The sequence below is a fragment of the Hemitrygon akajei genome, chromosome 21, assembly GCF_048418815.1.
Source record: "Hemitrygon akajei chromosome 21, sHemAka1.3, whole genome shotgun sequence".
NCBI lineage: Eukaryota > Metazoa > Chordata > Chondrichthyes > Myliobatiformes > Dasyatidae > Hemitrygon > Hemitrygon akajei.
The window spans coordinates 23,710,657-23,732,700 of NC_133144.1; the positions used below are offsets into that span (position 1 = coordinate 23,710,657).

The following is a 22,044-nucleotide window of genomic DNA, read 5'->3' on the forward strand; positions in this document are numbered from 1 at the left end:
AGAATTAAGGAAAACCCCAAGGCATTCTGCAAGTATGTGAAGAACGTATGTGAAGAGGATAAGACGTGAAAGAATAGAACCTATCAAGTGTGACAGTGGGAAAGTGTGTATGGAACCGGAGGAAATAGCAGAGAATGAATACTTTACTTCAGTATTCACTATGGAAAAGGATCTTAGTGACTGTAGTGATGACTTGCAACAGACTGAAAAGCTTGAGCATGTAGATATTAAGAAAGAGGATGTGCTGAAGCTTTTGGAAAGCATCAAGTTGGATAAGTTGCCGGTACCGGATGAGATGCACCCCAGGCTACTTTGGGAGGCGAAGAAGAATTTTAGGTCTGTTAGCCTGACTTCAGTCGTTGGGAAGTTGTTGGAGTCTATTATTAAGGACAAAGTATTCGGGTACTTGGATGCACATGTTAAAGTAGGCCAAAATCAACATGGTTTCCTTAAAGGGAAATCTTGCCCGATAAATTGGTTGAAATTCTTTGAAGAAATAACAGGGAGGAGAGACAAGGGAAAGTCAGTGGATGTTGTTTTTCTTGGATTTTCAGAAGGCCTTTAACAAGCTATCACACATGAGGCTGCTTAGCAAGATAAGCTGATACGGTATTACATGAAAGAAAGATACTAGCATGGATAGAAGATTGGCTGACTGGCAGGAGGCAAAGAGTGTGACTAAAGAGGCCATTATTGGTTGGCTGCCGGTAACTAGTGCTGTTTCACAGGTGTTGGTGTGGGGTCCGCTTCTTTTCGTGTTATATGTGAATGATACCGATGACAGAACTGATGGCTTTATGGCCAAGTTTGCCAATAATAAGAATATAAGTGAAGGGGCAAGTAGCGCTGAGGAAGCTGGGTGTCTGCAAGACTTAGACAGATTGGGAGAATGAGCAAAGAAGTGGCGGGTGGAATAGAGTGCAGGAAAGCCTGTTGTTTTGCACTTTGGTAGAAGGAGTAAAAGCAGAGTCTATTTTCTAAAAGGGGAGAACATTCAAAAATCAGTGGTGCAAAATGACTTGGGAATCCTTGTGCAGGATTCCATAAAGGTTAAGTTTAGGTTGAATTGGTGGTAAGGAACACAAATGTATGCTAGCATTCATTTTGAGAGGATTGGAATAAAAGAGCAAGAATGTATTGTTGTGCTTTATAAGGCATTGGCCTGACCATATATGGAGCACTGTGAACCATTATGGCCCCCCTTATCTAAGAAGATGTGCTGACATTGGAGTGACTCCAGGGGAGTACATGAGAAAGATTCTGGGAATGGTAGAGTTAATATATGAGAAGCTTTTGATAGCTTTGGGCCTATACTCCCTGAATTTTAGAAGACTAAGTGGTGGGGGGTGGGGAGAATCTCATTGAAACCTACCAAACACCAAAAGGCCTGGATGGGGTGGATGTAGGAGGATGTTTCCTATAGTGGCTGAGTCTAGGACCAGAGGGCACACCTTAGAATAGAGGGAAATCCATTTAGAACAGATATGAGGAGGAATTTCTTTAGCTAGAGGGTGGTATATCTGTAGAATTTATTGCCACAAGTGGCTGTGGAGGCCAAGTCATTGAATATATTTAAAGCAGAGGTTGATAGGCTCTTGATTAATGAGGACATCAAAAGTTACAGAAAGAAGACAGGAAAATGAGGTTGAGAGAGATAATAATTCAACTGTGATGGACTGGTGAAACGGACAAGATGAGCTGAATGGCCTAATTTTGCTCCTATAAAAAAACCCTGCAAAGGTTGGTAAATAACGAAATAGAAAAAAGTAACACTTCTGCATTTCCACTCTTTAAAACATCTGCTCACCATTGTCTATTTCCTCTTTCGACATCACCTTTAGCATTTATGTCAAGTATTTTCTGAACATCAAGTTTCCAACGTATGCTATGCCTTTTATTGCTCTGGCATCTCTAAGGACTTTGAGGAATGTTCTCTATGGCATCAGATGTTAAAGAAAAACAACATTTCTTTATACAACTGCTCGAAGTGCTGATAGATTGACAAACCAAGGTGAGGTTGTGCAGTAGAAAATGAGCTGATGTGATTGGTCGGAGGATCCCATCAACCTTCTCTGCTTTTGATTTGCTCATAACTCATTAGCCAAGTGGTTTCTAAAGCTCCGATTTCTTTCTGTCGTCGCAATAAATTAAACTAACTGCAGAAATTCAGTGAGTCCTCCAAGCTTTATATTGTGTCTCTTCTGATATTATTTGTTCTTTGAACAGCCCTTTATCATAAACACAAGTCATTGTGGAGGGGCTGGAGCAACACACACAAAATGCTGGAGGAAGTCAGCAGTTCAGGCAGTACCTATGGTGGGACATGAACAGTCAACTTTCTGAAGATGAGTCCTGATGACGGGCCTTGGTCCAAAGTGTTGCTGCTTATTATCGTCCAGAGATGCTGCCTCCAGCATTTTCTATTGCTTAAACCCTTTATCACATCCTTCATTCATCAGACTCCATCACTAGTTGGCATTATGTTCCTGCTTTACACTCTCAGAAGGAATCCTCAACCTTCACCCTCCCCTCCTCCCACCTCACTCCAACATTATTACGTTGTTCTCTTTGTCTGCCTCCAACTATCATTCACCTGCCACTGTCGCCCCTCCTCTCCTCCCCTACTTGGCAAAACCTGCCAGTAATCATTCAGCCCTCCCCGGCCTCAGATTCCTCTCTCACTATTCCTTTCTCCTCTTTGTACTAGTCATCTCGCCTCTCCATTCAGTGCTGATACAGGGTTTTGACCTGAAACATCAGCAATTCCTTTGTCCTCCACAGATGCCTCCCAACCCGCAGAGCTCTTCAGCAGATTGTTTGTTGTACAATGTATACACTGTCTGCACATCTGTGGATTGAGTATTTATGAGGACAGCCGTGCATTCCTGGGAATGTCGGGAAGCCCCTTCCTGTGTCTCTGGTGACTCCTCTTTAACATGAAATGGATTGCATTTCACGTCTTGAAATATCACTAGCTGGTGTCTGTGTGGGGGCTGTGAACATCAGGAGCCAGTAAGATGGGTAGGTTTCCATTTGGAGCTAGGGTCAAGACTGTTTGTTGGATGTATGGCTAAAGGTGGGGTCAGAATTTCAGTTCAAGTTCAAATTTTACTATTGTCCTAGGCCTTGTCTTGCATACTGTATATACAAATTGAATCGTTACATGGTGCATTAAGCTAGAATAAGGTAAAACAATAAGAATGCAGAACAAAGTGTAAAAACTACCGAAAGAGTGCAGTGCTAAAGTGCAAGCTCATAACAAGGTAGATTGTGAGGCCAAGAAAACTATTCAAGAGACTGATAATAGTGAGATAGAAGCTACCCTGGAGATTGATGGTACGTACTTTCATGTTTTTGTATCTTCTCCCCAAGGAGAAAGGGAGAAGAGAGAAGGTCTAGGGTATGTGGGGTCTTTGATTATGCTGACTGCTTTACTGAAGCAGTGAGAAGTATAGACAGAATCCATTGAAGAGAGACTGGTTCTTGTGATATGCTGAGCTGTGTCCACTCTTTGCTTTGGCTATCTATAGGAAGCCCTTATCTCTATACCTCAGAAGTTAAGAGGAATTAATGGACTACATATGGAATGTAAGGTCTCGACAATGTTCATCTGTGTTATGCTTTTGTGTGACATTTGTGTGAATCCAGGCCCAGCGGTATTGTTAACTTCTATGCACCTCTCAGTTCAGGGAGAATTGGGGATGAACAATAAATGCTGGCATCCCATGAGCAACCTATATTTTAAAAAAACAAAAATTTGAACATTTGACCCACGTTGTGGAAGTTACCCTACATTGCGGTTAAGAAATGAAGCTCATTGTGAAACCTGGAACAGCAGAGAGTTTCACTTCCACACTTGTGTATATTCTTAATTTGCAATCAACAGTTTTGAGATGATCAGGGACAGATGATGATTGGTGTCAAAACCATTAATGTCACTACACCCCAGGAAAATAGAGCATATGGGAGTTATGGTCCTCAGATGAGGGATGTGCTTTGGCACAGAGACTGGTGGGTGTCTGGAATACACTGTCAGAGGTGGTTGTGGAGGCAAATACGACAGAGGCATTTAAGAGGCTCTTAGATAAGCATATAAATGTACAGTGAATGGAGGGATGTGGAAAGGATTAGTTAAGTGTTTTATAACTAGTTTAATTAGCTTGGAGCAACTTCATGGGCCAAAGACCCTGTTCTTGTGCTGTACTGTTCTATATGCAAAAAGAAAACAAAATGAAACTCATTAAAACCATGAAACTCAACACTCAGTGGCCACTTCATCTTGTACATCTGTGCACCTGCTCATTAATGCAGATATCTAATCAGCCAATCATGGCATCAACTCAATGCATAAAAGCATGCAGACATTGCCAAGTAGTTCATTTGTCATTCAGATCAAACATCAGAATGGGTTAGAAATGTGATCAAAGTGACTTTGGCCGTAGAATAATTGTCAGCACCAAACTGCCAAACATTGTTAAGAGTATCACAGAAACTGCTGATTGCCTGAGGTTTTCACACATAATGTTTACCAAGAAATGTATGCAGAAAGTTTGAAGTTAACAACTCAACAGGGGTGATTGATAAGTTCATGGCCTAAGGTAGAAGATGAGATACTAACTTCAAACTTTCTGCATAATCACTCAAAGAGTTGAACTGCATGTGCATGTAACGAGCTGTATAACTCATCTTCTACCTTAGGCCATGAACTTATCAATCACCCCTGCTGTGGACACTTTATGGAGGTGCAAGATCCATATGCTCCACGATTGCTGGACCAGGTGTGTAAATGTAGGACCAGACTATGTTGAAAAATAAATGTGCTAGGTGTTCTAAAATTGACCTTTTCTACCTTAGGCCACAAACTTATCAATCATCCCTTGTACATCAGGTTCTTAGAGAAATTAGGTTTGTAGAAGGTGTTTTCAGTAGGTGGCTTGCAGTTCCAGCCTAAGGCTACAAGGTTTGGAAGACTAAGGTAAGATAAACAGCTTGGTCCAAAGAATACTTTGTATGGATATCATACATCCACAGAGGACATCACTTAGGGTAATCATTAGGTGTTTGTTTCATACTGCTTAAGAGGCAGCAATTTGTTTTGTCTGAATAAAAACAATTGTTCACTTGTAAATGTCAACATTGGAGCACTACAGGAGAGAAAACAATTTAATTTTGAATTGCAGGCTCCCACAGTCACTCTGAGCTCTGTCACTGACCCTCCGGTGTTCCAAGAGCTGACGTTAGGTTTGAAGAGCAACACCTCATCTTCCATCCAGTCACGTGGCAGCCTTTCTAAGACTCACTATTGAATTAATTTCACATTTTCTAGTTGATTTAGCCCTGGATGATTGTGTTGTAAGGCTACTAAAATGTAATAACTCAAGTTTTGCATTTTCCACTACTATTGTCTGATCTGCTGGTCATTAAAATTCTCCTATTGGTTTCACAGGATTATTTGTTCTTGTCTGCTTTCTCTTTGACTGTCCTCTTTATTACCTAGATAACTCTGTAAACTGGAAACCCTAGCCTTAATCCTACTGGAGATACTGCCTTTGTCCTACTGTAACATTCCTGCAACTGGAAACCAAGTTGTACTTCCTCTTGCAAAAAGAAATTGCTGGAGGAGCTCAGGTCAGGCAGTCTCTGAGTAGGTACAGGAATGGTTGGTGTATTGGGTAGAAACCATTTTCTACATTTATTTGCAATATCCAGCATCTGTGTTTTTTATGGAGCTTTGAATTTGAAATGGGTACCTAAGATCAATGGAGACGACAGAATTCACAATGCCAACTCCCATTTCAATGTCTGTCTGGCAATATATTGTCCATTGGAGTATACATCAGGTGCACATCTTTTCAGTTGACCTGATCAACAAACCAGTTTTGCTTCGTGATCTAATGGCAAAGGGATTAGCCTGAGGCAGACATATGCAGAAAAAAAATCACAAGTAGTGTTGTCAATTAGTTGATGCCATCTTGACATTTAGGTCCATCTTCAAGCACACAACATGGAATGGAGATTCTGAGAGGTAGAATGCAATACATTTTGTCTTAATCACATTTGCTCTTGCAGGATTCATCTTGCCCAAGAATAATCAACTCAAATCCACCACTAAAATTGGCAGGATATCTTGTTTAACTGGATGCTGAAATATCGTTAAGTACAGTATTCGATTCTCACTGTTCTCGAGATCCATGTGCTGAATAAATGGTTCTTGGCTCTGAAATCAGTGACCTTGAAATATATTATGACAAAAATAATGGGAAAATATACACCTTTCAGAGTACTGTAGTCTAGTTTTCTTCATTGTGCATCTTCTCAATTATTGAGTAATCCAAACTTATTTAAAACTGCAGCTTCCAATAAAAATAACTGAAATTTATATTGAACTCAATTACTACATTTGTGCCAGTCCAGATTTGCTCAGAATTAATTGCAACCATTAATAGTTATCTCCATTATCACAAACCTGGAGACTAGGTTTCTGGCTAAGAATGCCTTAGTACATCCATCAAATAAGGATAAAATATCTGAACAAGATGACCAGCCCAAAAAGTAGAACCAAATTAAGAATATCCACGTTCACAATAAAAAAGCCACCTTTTTTCGGTTTGGTGTATTTCGGCACAGTTGTACATTTGTACCAAGTAAAATACCTAACTCGCTCATGTTTGCAAATACCAAAGAAATAATTTCTAAAATAATTTATGCTAAAGCAAGTGTGGGAAGGTCTCCATAGATACTTGGCTCTAGTAAGACCAAGAAAGAGGTTGTAAAACCAAGAGATCAAGATGAACTTTCAGAAACTTTCCTCTGAAGTTCAGCTTTCCAAGGGCTCTGCCTTGAGATAACAAGAGCAACATTAGAGATTCAAGATTGTTTATTGACATTCCTCAGTACACAAGTGTAAAGGGGTGCTCAGGAAGCTCAACACGTATGAAGCAAGACCAACTACAATGGAGTTGTAGTTCCTCAGATGTTGGACATAGAAGCCCAACTTTTCTTTGTTTAGAATCAGATGAAATGATGTGGAAGATGAACCACTGAGGACATCACCATGATGTGATAGCCCCATTCCACTAATGTGAGGACGTGTGTCTTGAAATCATGCAGAGTTCAAAGTACTATTACGACTCCAGAACGTGAGCTTCAACTAAGAGGTGTAGTATTGAAACTACAACAATGAAGATCTTCTGCAAAATAATTACACTGAAGCTCCAGACACCTCTACAAGTGGAAAGAACTCAAGAAACATTTATCTGTAAATGTCACCTTGGTTAGAATGGGGTCTGGTAAAGCAATTATTGAGCAGAAAAGAGCAAGTCAAAGAGAGGGTGATTTATGCTGTAGATAGGTATCATGGCTCCTTAAGGTTGTTACAGCTGGAAGAGTGGAGATAAGCTTCAGTTACCTTTTAAATGCTCCCAATGGCATGCCTCTCATGTGGCCTCTGACAACCAAGTCCAGCCCCTGGCCTTTACATATAGTTTAGCTACTAAGCCTGGCAGAACCACTTCTACTGAAAGAAGGGGCAAAGAGTTACCAGCGCCTTAAAATAAGCCGCTTCAAGCAGCTTGGGTCTCACCGGCCGTGGTTGACAGCTAAAATAGAAGGAAAACTCAAAATACTTGTGGCTGTACCCACTTATGGGGAAGGCTTTGGAGTAACCTGGAGTAAATGGGGAGCTAGAATCCAGAAAACCTCCTATGACAATGCTGTTGCCAAACTGTACTGATCTCTGTTCCTTTGGATTCATCAGTTGCATGGGCAACAGCTTGCTTTCAATATCATATTGCGTTGGCTTCCATCATCACATACACAGCTTGGAAACATCCACGGTGACACTGACCAACAGAAACCTCAATAGATGTCAGAGGCAGTGCCATCTCTATCACTCACTGATTGCTCCATCTGCTGAGGAAGTTCAATTGAGGTAAAACTAGAAAAAATTAATCACTCATTTGTTTCTTCTGGGAACGGAGCATCAAGAAACCAGATAACCTCAAGAGTAAGAGAGCTCCAACTTTGAAAAACGTCACTGGATGTTGTTAACGTACAAGGAAAGTGCATTGAGTACAATGTGCCCACACAAAATATAGGCTATAACAATTTCTTCTTTTGCATCAATATATTCAGCCAAAAGCAAGAAATAGAGAATGCAGGAGTCACATGATTACTTAGTTATCTAAAAGAACCCAATTTGTTAAATTGCTGGCATATAGCAAGACTTAAGACAATCCAGTCATGAGAAGGTTGGTGTACTTGTTGTATATAATTGGAGTCATCACAGAGAAGAAATGCAGATAAAGAAGTTCTTCATTCTGAAAGATGGTTTGAAATGTTTCTCAATGTACACTTCTTGTTAGCTTCATATCTTCAGTGTCAGCCACAGCTGAGCTACCCAGTAAGTTCTGGGCAAATTAGAAGGCATGTCAGGAATTAACTAGATGACAGAGGACTATATAACTGTAGGAAAGGCTGAATGGAATCTATGCCTTGGAGAAATACATTGTAACATGCTCAGAATTTCATTTTGTTGAATGTGATTTTTAGGATCTGCAGTAGTGGTTTATTATCATCACGTGCACTGAGATAGTGAAATGCATTTGCTTATGTGTTATTTAAATAAATCAAGCCATGAACAGTACATCTTTGGTGCAAATTCTTGCAGTTACACAGAACACAGCAATTTTATGGCAAATAAATCTTTATTGAAATCATCAGCTTCTGCTCTGCCTGCATCTCGTCCCATGGCCTTAGATCACAGAGTGCAGTAGCATCACACTGAATGTGTCAAATATTTGAACGGACAACCAGCAGTGCAGTGTTTGAGCATCTTAAAAGAAACAAAGAATCTGATTCATCTGCTCCAAGTGACCAATTAAATTACTTGATAAAAAAAATAACTGGTGATGCTTTGGGCACTGCTTAAACTTCAATAAGACAAGAATAGAAGACCCATTTATTTATTAGTTGTGTGGGTGATCTTCCAAGATACCTACCTTAAAATCATAACTACATAGTCATTCTATTCTTTTGTTTTCTTGTAGCTGAGCATCGTTCTCAAGAGCAGGAAAATTCTTTTGTATCAGTCTGTAGGGACTCCTGGAACTGCAGCCTATAATGCAGGGATCCACAAAGTATACCAAATACTTACAAGAATACAGGTTGACTGTTGCCAAATCCCATGGCATACAGACAATGTACATTCGCAAGCATCTTTTCTGGAGTCATATTTAACATACTTCATTACAAATACATTCAAAAGAATGAGACAAATTTCAATAGTTTAAAATCTTTATACAAAAGTATATAATTCAAAGTAGTTTGTAACAATGGTCTTTCAGCCTACCATTCACATTTAAGCACACTATATCAACATCCTTAACTTACTAAGATATAAAAAGTAAGTTATTAAAAGTACAAAACACCACAGTGTAACTATGCTACTTATTTGTTATCAATTCATCAAGTTATTAGTCTGTACAGCAGCAATAAAGAGATGAGCACATGCATCTCCATGAATAGGATGCATGCATAGTTTTCAACAGATGAAAGGGAGCCAAGTTTACCACAAGAATAATGCTTGTCAATATACATTTGCTACTATTGATAAGTAGCTGATTGTGATTCCTGCAAGTAAAAAAGATGGTCTTAACATGACAAAATATTGAAATTGATATTTCTGTATCATTGGTTATTGAATTATATTCTACCAAAGACCAACACCGGCAGTACTGTTTATGCATTAAAGCACAACACACTTGTATGTTCAGAAGACAAAAGGTGGGGAGGGAGGTTAAAAAGGAGTTTACAAATGTTTCTGTACTATTGAACCTTAATTACAAATTTGTATTCCAGGCTGGTGAGCCAAACTCCAAGAAACATGATACACACAAATGGTTTTCAATGCCCTGTTTGTACTACCCAGAAATTTAAAATCACATCTTTTACACCGTAAATTAGCCCAGTTATGCTGGGAAATATTGTTCAGGGTCTATAATCTCCCTGAACATTTTCAGCCCAAAGAAACAGATGAAATGCATATTTGTTCAGGATTCTGGCTGCATGATCCTAGAGAAGAGAATTCACACCAAACACCAGAGACAAGGGGCACACATCAAGGGCTGTTTCTGCACTTTGTGCTTTTGAAAACAAGGAGAATCTAATGCACACGTAATTCTAATCATATAATTTGGTTCAGGAATTTGAACTTGAAACATGTATACTATATCATCCACATTTGACATTACATCTTATTTGCCCAGACTCACACCAACAACTTTAGTTGTAACTAAAATCAAAGCACACATTACTTTGCCAGGAATGAATGAATGGCTGTAGAGGTATCATTTTCTGCAGGTAAACTCAAAAGACTCACTGTAGATCTTTTACAAAATGCGAAATTGCTATTCCTTTACAAGTTGTTTGTTTCAATTTCCATAGTGGTCACCCCAAATATTAAAAGACAATTCTTAATTTTACTTTTAAAAGAAGTCAGTCATCAACTCTCAGCCATCCTTTCTCATAATCCTGCAAGAGTTCAAGGTAGTACTGCCAATCAGGCTCAGTGTCATACTTGACTTCATACACAGTCTTTAGAGGATTCTGGTGCTTTTCATGCACTCGAAGTACTACACCTTTATACCAAGACTCAGTTTTATCATTTTCCTCATACAGATGTCTGATACGTTTGCCCACTAAATTGGGGTACTCTTTCTCCTGATGTTCTTTGAAGTGTAGAGGTTTCAAACTTTTCTTCTGATTCAGCCGTTGAGAATTCCGAGTCACTAAAGGCTTTCTAGTGGTAAATGGTTTCAATACTATGTTTCTGGGTGGAGGGGCTTTCACAGATTTCTGAAATTTTAGCCGCACAATAGAGCCACGAAGGTGGAGCACTTTAGATGTGCTTCTAGTTGGCCTCAGTGCAGTGTTGTTTTTCTTTACTGGTGGTTGTAATTCTTTGATCTTTACAGAGCAGGGAATGTCTGGTCCCTTGTTGTCATTTTTAATAACTACTCTATTCAACTTAACTACCAAAGTGCTGCCTTTTTTGTCAAAGTTACTTTTCACAATAGCCTTTTCGTCCAAAAGCTCTCTGGTAGTTTTGCGTAACTTTCGAGGAACTGGCTGGGACTCCTTGGATAACTTTGCCGCAGAAGCATCTTGATCAGGTTCTGTCGAGCAAGGTCCTTCTGACTGGTCAACTGATGATGGGCTTACTTTGTGTCCAGACGATGTACCAATGCTAGAGTTAGTACATACAGGGCTGGAATTTGTGCATGAAGAAATATTATCATTTCTTTGCCTTTTTCTTAGTTTTACACCAAGTTTGGCTACAGTAACGCCATCATTGGACTTTTCTTTAATTGGAGGAGGGTTTTCTCCTGGTGTTTTGCTTACTACTTTTTTCTTTTTAGCAGAACCAGGATCTGTATTTTTTCTACCACCCATTTCAGCCGGACTTGGAGTGATGGCAGTCTTCTTCAGGGTGTTCTCATTTTCTCCACCTGTGAAAGGCAAGAATCACATCCAATCAGTATTTCAGAAAAGCGAATTAAATCATTATTGATTAAAGAAAGTAAACAAAAAGAAAACGCTACAGGATTCAAAACACTGGTTAAAATATACCTGCACTGGAGCATCTAGATCAACATGTGTAGGTAGATCTGCAAAATAAAAATTTATTTACATCGATCTTTAACTATTAATGCAAGATTTAAGCCTCATATACATTTTAAGATTGGTACAAAAATCAGTTTCTATTATGTCGCTGAGAATTTCAAGAGCTTCATATTGCAGATTACATCTACTATTTTTTGCACAGAAACTATTTAAAGTGCATCTCGTAGTGATAAGATTTGCCTCTTCTTCACCCACATTATCCCTGTTTGTAAATGTGCAGTGAACTACCCTCCTAGCTCTGCAAAGGGCTAAGTGATTTCCTCCATGGCAAAGGTAGTGGAGACCTAGGGTGCAATTTAGAACATCAGGGAGAGGTTTATCTGAAAAGCAGAGTTTTAGTGACAACACACAACTTATCAAAACTTCCAAACTAAATTTGATTTCAAGCGTGTTTAACAAGATAAAAGACAAAGTATGCAGGTCCTTTAAACCAAACATTGAATAAATATATGCATATTATTTTCCAAATCTTATATTTTGTATTCAGCATGAAGTTTGCTTCCTCTATCTCCAATCATGCATGCTTTATTTTTCTGCACATTTTTAACATTACAAATCTTGTTATTGGCCTCACTTGAAGTCATCTTGCTCTCTGACTGTATTTTAATTCACATTCTGCAAGTTTAATATTAAGAGTTGAGAATATGGTTTACAATGGATAGAAAGGTTGGCTGATGAAGAGCCAGTTGTCATTCTTCAAATTAGACCAGGCACTGAATGGAGAAAGAAAGCTGGGCAGATCAGGAAGAGAGTTTCTATAAGTTAGACTCAGCAATGAAAGTAGATGTAATACTAATGAGCAATTTACTTCATTTGACCATTTGCAGATGCTGCAAGGTCATGCATTCTAAGCTAGGCAACGTGCTTGGCATTAAGAAAACTTTCCATATACCTCATGAAATGCAAGTGATACTTTTCATTAGAGTAAACCCAGGGGAAATCAGAAGCCAGGATTAATTCAGTATTCCACACAAGAGGTACAACTCAAGGACTAAACAAGAGATTCCTTCCCTGCAATCTGTTGCATATTTTTCCATGATGCTGTATTATGTGGTAGACTCACTACATGAGAATAGAATACCAGGGAACACTTTCCCTAATGCAGAGTTTCCCAAGCTGGTGTCCGTAACCCCTTTCAGTTCATGCGAAGGCTCCATGCATTAAAAAAAAAGGTTGGGAACCTCTGCCTAAAGGGTAAAATAAATTTTCATTGTACCTCAATGACTAAATAATTGAACAATACAAACCAGAAAGACTCCAGCTTCAATGGTAATAAATCTGGTTATGTCTAATGTACACAAAAGACATTAAGAAACAATGAATGCTAGAAATCAAACTTAGGAAAGATGAAGGAACATGTTGAGCAATGATTAGCAAATGGAAATGTAATCACTGATCACATTGGGATGAGAAAAAGAGGAAGCAGAGGGTAATGCAAGAAATCAAAATGGTCAAATGTGCAATTTTAGCTCAAACTTGTGCAAGTTTCAGAGTACTTCTGGTGAGATGGACTTCAGAATAAGGATGGTATTATTAAGCCAAATGACTCCCACCTGGAAGATGGAATAGGCTATTGTTGATGCCTTTGTTTGCCATCTTTAATACTTTTTGTAAATGAAATTGGGGAGTTTCAGCAATGCTTATAGATATCCAACAGAAAATAGCATCAAAATGGCAGAGCAAAGCCAAACAGATAACTAGTGTCAGGTGTGTTGATAGAAATGTTCATTCAAGTTTAGGGTTACAAGCAGCTTGGCAAGAAGTTTAAATTAAAACCCACCTTTCCCAGAATACCCAACCATGACCTCCAATTCATTTAAATCCTACACCTTCTTGCTTTAAGTTTGTCCTTTTTAACCCCCAAACATTAAAATATTTATTATGCTATGTTTCTTCTGAAGCCTGTATTCTTGGCTAACGTGCTTATTCCAGGTATTTTTGAACATAAATCAGGAATGTTTTTCTTTGAACGTTGACTCTAGTTGTAGCAGATTCCTGGGAATTGAAGATGAACATGAGAACAACAAATATCAGCTTATAACATGGAGTTATTCCCGTTTGGAGTTGACATTCAGCCACTTTAAACATACCACAACTTGGTTAACACAAGGGAAGTCCAGCTAAGAGTGAATCCATTAAACACCAGTGAGCTGGTTCAATCTGGACCTCCTCTGCTGTGTGGAGTTTGTAATGTTCTCCCTACAATTGAGAAACTTTCCCCTGGCTGCTCTGCTTTATTCCCACATCCCAAGCATGTGTAGATTTGAAGATTAACAGGCACTGTATATTGTTTCTAGTGCGTGGGAGAGTGGTCAAATCAAGGGGACAGGAGAAGGTGGAAAATAAAATGGGTTAGGATAGGATACGGTCAAATGGGTGCCTGATGGTCAGACTGGCGCTGATGTGGGGTCTTGGCCTGAAACGTGGACTGTTTATTCCTCTCCAGAGATGCTGCCTGCCCTGCTGAATTCTTCCAGTATTGTGTGTGTGTGTGTGTGTGTTGCACTGTGATACATTGTCCTTATTGAATAAACTGATCAACACAAATTTCTTTCTTGGAGGATATTCACCTAATAGTTTAATGGTATTTTAATTTTTTTTAAAATAGGAAATAACAGCAGCACTGATTAGGGAAGGTGACAAATTAGGAGTTGGTAGAGGCTAGGGGAGGGCGAGCGACAGCAAGGGTGGAATTTCACCTCTTCTAGACTACGTGCATTCTTTGGTGATTATTAACCACTCCTGGTTGTATGTGGACAGGAAACAGTAAGGTAAACCAAACCACTGGAGAATGGCAATCACTGATTTTAAAAAAAGTCTAGAAAAGCTAATGGAGTCAACAAATTCAAACACTCAATTTTGTACTTCCTTAATTATTACTCATTGAAATAAAATTTCAGTTTGGTAACATCAACAGATCTGGCATACATTTTCTCATTATACCCCTTCCCATTGCCCAAGTAAAAGCTGTTAATCACTTAAGTCATACCACAACCAATTCTGTTGTCTTCAGTCTTATGGGATTGTCCAAAGTCAACTGTAAAAACCAGGGTTAACTTAATACTGTCTTTTCAGAAATAACCTGTATAAAAAGCATGAATCAAGCTTTCAAGCTACAAAGGTGGGATATTTGTGGAAAACTTCTATAATGGGATGTTTTCAGGAAGGATGAACAGTTCCAGATTCCATACAGTCAACTGTTTGACAACTGTTACAGAACTATGCATCAAAACTAAAAAGTTGAGTTTATTTCATTTAGAGATTTTGGGGTTCAATATACTTATTCTACAAGACTGAACCATTAGTATTTAATACAAAGAACAGAAGGCATGTATATTTTGAAAGTAGCAATTATTTAGCAAGTAGGTCAAATTGTTAATTCATTTCAATCATAGCAGTTAAGGCTAACTGGGAGATGAAAATGTGAGAAAAGGGAGGGAAAAAAGTGAAGCTTTCCAAGTGACACATTGACTAATAATAGCTCATTTATGAAATTACAGTAGGACCCTGTGATTTGGACTTCTCCGGCTAACAAGTTTTAAATGTTTTGAAGCTAAAAAGCTTGACAATCTTAAGTTGTTGTTGGACTTGCCAGAGAAACAGCTCTCACCTAAGGTATGTAAGTTACTTACCGAGGCGGACTTTTGCACAAGAATGCCACAGAACATTCAACAAATCTGGATAGATTTCGGGCAGCTGCTTCAGGGAGAGCAGCTTGATTAATCTGGAGGAACATCTCTGAAGATTAATCTCACTCTGCAGTATCTTCTCCTCCGAGAGAGTTGTTGGCCGCAGTTCTATTTTGTGCTCCTGAAAAACTTGATCAATCATTGCACCTTTGACGCTGGAAAACAGTTTCTCCTTCACTAAATATATTGGAATGAAAATTGTGCCAGCTCTTATTACATGGGGGAATGGGCACCTTCTGGTAAAATGGTAGGCTCTCAGATGGGAGAGCAGTTTTTGCATAGTTGGTTGAATTTGTCCATAATTGAGCCAAATGTCCTGTGATTTTGACATCTTTAATACCTCAACGTTTCTAGTATTATTCTTCGATTTTAGTGAAGGTCTCATCTTTGGATTTTCCTTGCCATGGTTCTGTGTCTCAATGTCCTGCAAGCATCCACGCAAAACTTCTTCAGACGTTTCGGCCACGGACCGCACAATCATGTTACACAGGGACTGATGAAGATGCAGAAAGGAGAAGTAAGTGTTACTCTCACTCTGCACTAATTCGTTGTTACTGGGAATGCCAACTTCGGTTTCACAGGGGGACATTTTGGATTGTGTAACAGGACTCACTGGCAATTTTAGCTCATCAGGAATGACCAACTTCAGTGGTCTCAGAACTAATCGCAATGGATTAACTGATCCAAGCAAACTTAACTTTTTGGCATCAGAGTCTCCAGCTGCCTGAGTAGGATTGGGTCCATCCACTCGAGCCGGGGCTGGTCTCAGTATTTTATATTTACTCAGTTCCATTGTGAGGGCAGTATTGTTCACCACATTGCTGGTCTCAGAGGTTTTCAATGCTCCTTTCCCATTACTCTCAGATGGTGCTTCGGGGCTTTGTCTTCTCTTATTACTCTGAGATTCTGCTGTAGTATTCTCCTCCTTTTCACTTGGTACTTCTTTGTCGTTCAATTCTTCCCTGAAATCACAAGGAACTGAAGATGGAGCCCGCTGAGTGGCATCTGCTGTACTTTCTCGTCCCTCTGCATTGCTCGTGGACACCACTCTACCTTCTTTCTCTTTTATGGTTCCTCCAGGACTTTCTCGATCTTCCCCCAATCCAGAAGCAGATGAGATCTTGGGCTGAGTGACAGCCACAGGCTGATTCTTGTTCTTAATACTGAGGTCTAACACTGACTCAGACTGCATTTTAGTCACCTCGGTTTTTCTAGCGTTATGATCAGGCTCGTCACCCGCTGCAGACTTGCTACTTGGCTGATGTGGAACATTGTGAATCCTGAGGTTAGGAGACAAATTAATGTCTTGATGCTGAGTATCAGGATTCATCTCACTTTCTGCTTTCTTCAGTTCCATTCCTGACGAGCCCTCTTTCTGACTGGCTCCCGTGCAGAGAGGAGAGTTGCTTTGCATCAATTCGGCATCCTTGTATTGTAATTCAGTGATGCCCTTTGAAAGCTTCACAGGGCTTTGCTTGTGCAGATCTGGATCGATGACTCCAGCATTGCGATTATGTTTAGTTTTACTTTCTGAAGAACATGAACAGTTCACAGATTTATTGCAATCTGACTGACATTTCTGACATCTGGAGAAAAACAGACCCGTGGCTTCCAGGTAAGATCTATAAGGAGCCAAACTGAATACGTTATTAATAACCGGCATAGGTGGGGAAGGAGCAGAGAGTCTCCTGCCCTCCCGAGAGGAAGAGGCAGATAGGAAATTAATCTCTGATGCTTTCCTATTCGGACTATTATTATAACACTTTGATGGGCTACCCAGGCCAGAGTCGACCAGTTTGGCTTTGATGCCTTCGTTCTCCTTACTGAATGTTGATATACCGTGATTGCTATTGGACAAAATATCTATGCTCGGCATATGTTCGTGTACATAAATATCATTTGGTCTTTGATCTGCAGGGGAGATAGTTGGTCTGTCATATGTCCCCTTCAAGTGCTTCCCAGAGATAACTGGCTGGAAGGCACTGTGTTTACTTATCAACTGCTGATGACTGGAAAGCGAGTTCAATAAGTTGTAACATCGCTTCTCTGTTTGTGTGTCAACAATAGCCTGTGACCTGAGGTGCAAGGTCTCAGATGGAGGCAGCTTTCCACTTGCTGGGTCTTGGCGAGATATGGATGAGCTTTTCCTGGAGGGACTCTGCAATTCCAGCTGCCCTCCGGATTCTACCCCAGGATGAATCAAAGGACCTGGCATGGGGATACCTTTCTGCAATGGAGGGTGATGAACAGGATATCCGAGAGATTCGGAGTAGTGGGGGTAAGGATTCCCTGGGCTTAGCTGCCCTACGAACGTGGAACTGGAATCAGGCAACCGGCCTCCCGTGCCCTGAACTGGGTACGGACACCTGCTCACCTGTGCTCGGAGGCCACGAGGATGCAACAGCGAGTAGGGACCTGCAGTCTGCTGATTTAAGATAGTGTTTTGTGAGTGTACAGCTTTTGGCTGAATGGGAATGGGGAACTTTGGGGGTGACGACTTGTCACAATAAAAAGGCGGCTGTACCTGTGGTCCTTCACTCGCTGAGTACAGCTGCAAAGGATGCTTCTGGAGGTTTTGGAGGCCGTGCATGGACGCATGACTTGGCACATTTCCATTGGAGTTTTCGTATGGCAGCATGGAATACCTGAGGTCTTGCAGAACATTACTATTGTAAGAACCATACCCTTGGCACAGGGATGATGGCACTCCAGGCAGTCTTCTAGTTTCCTTGGGCATTCTGGGCATGGAGCTAATCGGTGTATGACTAGATCCATGGTGCAGTGATTTATTTTTCAAAAGAGGATTACAATACTGCTGAGTTCTCATCAAGTGATCGCTGTTTGCAATTGGACAAGCTGAAGTAACTGGAGCTGCCATTCTCCATTCAGTGTCCTGTCCCCTTCTAAGAAGATGATCCGCTGAATTCTCCAAGGAACAGCCAGCCCCGGAACAACAAATGCTACTTCTATACACAGGTTGTGGAAATGCTACATTTCCGCAGTTGTGGACTGCAGGCGGAAGCAAGTTAAGTTTCCCAGCCGCAGAAGAAATATTCTGACCGTTTCTCAGGCTCTTCTGTCGTTCCACAAAAGTGACCCACTTTGACCGAACGTTTATCAGATCTTTGACCAAATCAAGCTTATCTTTCTCATTTACAGTTCGTTGAAGTGTTGAAGAAGGAGTTTCACTTTCTGTCTGATACAAATGGCTGCCGAGGCGACCGTCTTCAATAGGTTGTGACTGGACAGATGGACTACTTGTGGTTTGCATATAGGGATGTGACTGGCTCCAGAATCCCGAGGGGTCAGTTCCGTCTCGATTTCTAAGATGATATGCTAAATAAGATCCGGTGTATTTAAGGGAATTTGCTTGCATGTAACTTGGCTGGGTGCTGGATTTACAAATCGCTGTTGATAACTCATTGTGTTCATTCTCCAGTCGAGGCATCTTGCTACAAGTGAGGGAATCTATGCAATCAAGGTTTCTTTTACTGGCCATCATGATGCTTCAGGTCTTTTATTTGCTCCAGAAAGAGGAAAAGGGCCTTAACCAGAGGGGGAAAAAAGAGAAAAGAACATTTTTTTAAAAAATCAAGCAGTATTGTATCATGGTTAACAATGCAGAATACATGCAAATGTGCACAGATAAAATTAAATCAATGGTTAATTTACAACAATGTCAATATGAACACATTTCATCAAATGCATACATCTTATTGTAATGTACACAATTGATGAAGTTCACATTTGCTATTGTGCAAGAATCAATTAAAAATCAATTACAAGAATGCCTGCTTAATGAAATTATAGGCATATTATTCACTTTATTATTGTGACTTTCCTGTCATTAAGAATCAACAGAAAACAGATAAAATGGAATCTCTGTCCAGACGATAGGACAATTTCTTCACCTATTACCACTGAATATGACAGGCATCTACAAAGGTATAGAATTTGGTCATTTTTCAACATGGTAAATTATGAATCAAATACTAGGTTTGCCTCTGATCTCCTTAAGTATTTTCAAACCTCCCTCCAAATGACGTGATATACTCATTTTCTATATTTAAATTAGATTATAATGACTATACTTAAATTAGATTATCACAATTAAAGACAGACGTTTTTATTGGGGAAAGTTGTCAGTTTACATTGAGAATTACATACCAAGGTCAGTCTTTGATAAAATGCTTTAAACTGTTTGCAGATTCTGAACAAAGATCCTAATAATTAACACCGGAGCATACCAACAGGTGCAAGGGTAGAGCAATCGCCCTCTCAAGATGCTCCATCATTCACAAAGATTGTGGCTGATCCAATCTAAGCTTCAACACCATGTTTGTTTTCTGTTCCCACATCCTCCAAGGTTTATATCTGTCGATCTCTGCCTTCAATACACCCAATGACTCCTCCTCCTTTGCTCTCCAGTGCTGAGAGCTCCAAAGATTCACAGTTCAGAAAACATTCCCTGGAAAGCCTCATTCTGGAACTGCATCCCTTAATGCCAGATGCCTATACTAGGAACAATATCTGCTCCGAACCTACCATGTCAATCTGTCTCCGAACCTCGTATGTTTCAATAAGATCACCTCTGCTTTTTCAACACATATAACCTTTTTTCTGTCAAACTCTTCTTTCCAGAAATTAACCTAATTAACAGTTTTGTACAGGAGGCTGTTAGTAGATCATCCCCTAAGCATGGAGACTCTAACAGTATGTAGAACTCCAGGTGCAGGCTCTCCTGTACCCTATAAAGCAGCTATCAAAACTTGCCTATGCTTGTAATCCATATGCTTTCCATACTCAAAAATGTCACCATTCATTAAAGACCTGGGTACAAAGGTTTTCACAACCTGAAGGCTTTGTCAGCCCACAGCTAAAACAATTCTCTCTGTAACACTTGCCCAGAGATTACAATTCCTCTGGGCTTCCCCTCCCTTCCTATTACATGAACCTTTCAATGTAAAAGCTGTTGAGAAATATCTACCTAATGGTAACTCCAGTTCTTCTCTTGTTTTTTTCTTCCAAAGCAAACTTCAGCTTGCTACAAGCTGTTAAATACTATTAGCTTCCTAATTACTTGCTAGGCCCCTGTACCATCTTTTCACCCATTATCATGCTCTCATAAATCACCTTGTATGACATTTTGTGTAGTCTCACTGAGGAAAATAAATCACTTTTTCCACTCCTTCCTCCAAAGTGGGCAACTGTATTGTAGGAAAAGAATGTGGGACTTGAGAGGTTAATGGGTTGTTGTAAGTTTCCACTGACCGTGTGGTATTTGGTGGGGTAGTGGGTTGTTAATGTAGCAGAACGGATGGCGTCGGGCCAGGAAATGTGACAATGCAATCGGTCCCAGCTCGTCAACCGCAACGCGTCCTATATTGTCCTGTGGTAACTGTACCATGTAGGCATGTAGAGGCATTGTACAGGATGTCCTTGTCCGTGTAGGCATGTAGAGGCATTGTACAGGATGTCATTGTTCTAAGAAGTCAGCATGAACTTGCAGAGTGTGGGGGGATATATAAGGGGCCAGGGGCTGTGAGGTGCAGAAGACAGGGAGAGGACGATATGCAGTCCGTGGAGAAAGACAACAACTAGCAAGACCAGAAGGAACCCCAGGTGGGGACGAAACATCCCAGGTGAAGACCGCGTTCGCTGGCGTGGGTGCTTCATCACACCTGTTCCTGGCCCCGTATGAGTCGTGTGGGAGTGGGATTAACCACACGTTGATAAGTATTGCTTGTATCGGGAAAAGGGCAGTTGCACAGCCGTGGGTAGTTAAGCTAAGCTGCTTTCCGCAATGAAGTGTCATTTATGCTAATATTTTACCTTACCAATAAACAAGTGTAATACTGTGATCTGGTGTATAGTCTCATTCTTGTCGCGGATACATTTTCTCTGATACCACGTTCCTGCTTGGTCGGATAACTTTCCGTCCATAACAGCAACTCCACATATTCCCCACATTACTTTTCATCTGCCACTCACATATCCTTTTAGAGGCTCTTTGACCTCTTCGCATTACCTGTAGCCCACCTGTTGTTGTGTGTAATCAGCAAATTTGTTCTCAGTAAACACTGTTCCTCTGTATACACAAGGCCTTCAGACCAACTGCTCCCTGCTGATCAACATGCCCACTCAATTCAATAGTTTTGTTATAAACCTCAGTACTAATTCAGATTATACTCTATTTGTTATTGATGGCCAATTTGAATTCAGAGTTATCGCAACTGTTTCCTGTTAGTTAGCCACTGACCTATCTTCACCAATGTTAGCCTATACCCTATGTAACAATCTTTCCTTGCACCTCACTTAATGCCTTCTGGAAATACAAATGCACATCTACTGGTTTTCCTTAATCAATTTGGTATTGTCATGTTTACCAAGATAAATTCTGTCAACGGTCTCAAATTCCATTTCCCTTACAGATAACCATATTGGCTGAGTATATGATTAAATGCCCTCCTAATTCCTCTTCAATAATAAATTATTAAACATCCATTCCAAAAGTGAAAATATTTTCTCACTTTTGTGTTTCTTTTCATCTTCAGAAAAGTTACTTACAGAGTGAGTTCTAGTTGGGCTTCATCTGATCAAGTGGGATGGAGTTAAGGCTGCTCACATTAAGGTTAGAGCTGGGGTGGAAATTAATTTCTTCCAGCAGCTACTC

At 40.1% G+C, this 22,044-nt stretch overlaps 1 protein-coding gene across 4 annotated transcripts in view; it reads right to left on the minus strand.

Annotated features, from left to right (window-relative positions):
- Positions 1-8,686: 8,686 nt before the first annotated feature.
- The window catches only part of c21h15orf39 (chromosome 21 C15orf39 homolog), a 76,417-nt gene continuing 63,059 nt past the window's right edge, over positions 8,687-22,044 (minus strand). For 3 of the 4 annotated variants that reach the window (XM_073025027.1, XM_073025028.1, XM_073025029.1), the window contains 2 exons: positions 15,315-18,916; positions 8,687-11,507 (listed from right to left, as the gene is read on the minus strand). In XM_073025027.1, coding sequence (XP_072881128.1) covers positions 10,495-11,507; positions 15,315-18,873 — 4,572 coding nt within the window. In that variant the 5' untranslated portion in view covers positions 18,874-18,916 and the 3' untranslated portion in view covers positions 8,687-10,494. Of the gene's footprint in view, positions 11,508-11,628; positions 11,667-15,314; positions 18,917-22,044 lie in introns of all 4 variants that reach the window. The other variant, XM_073025030.1, reaches the window with a different exon arrangement.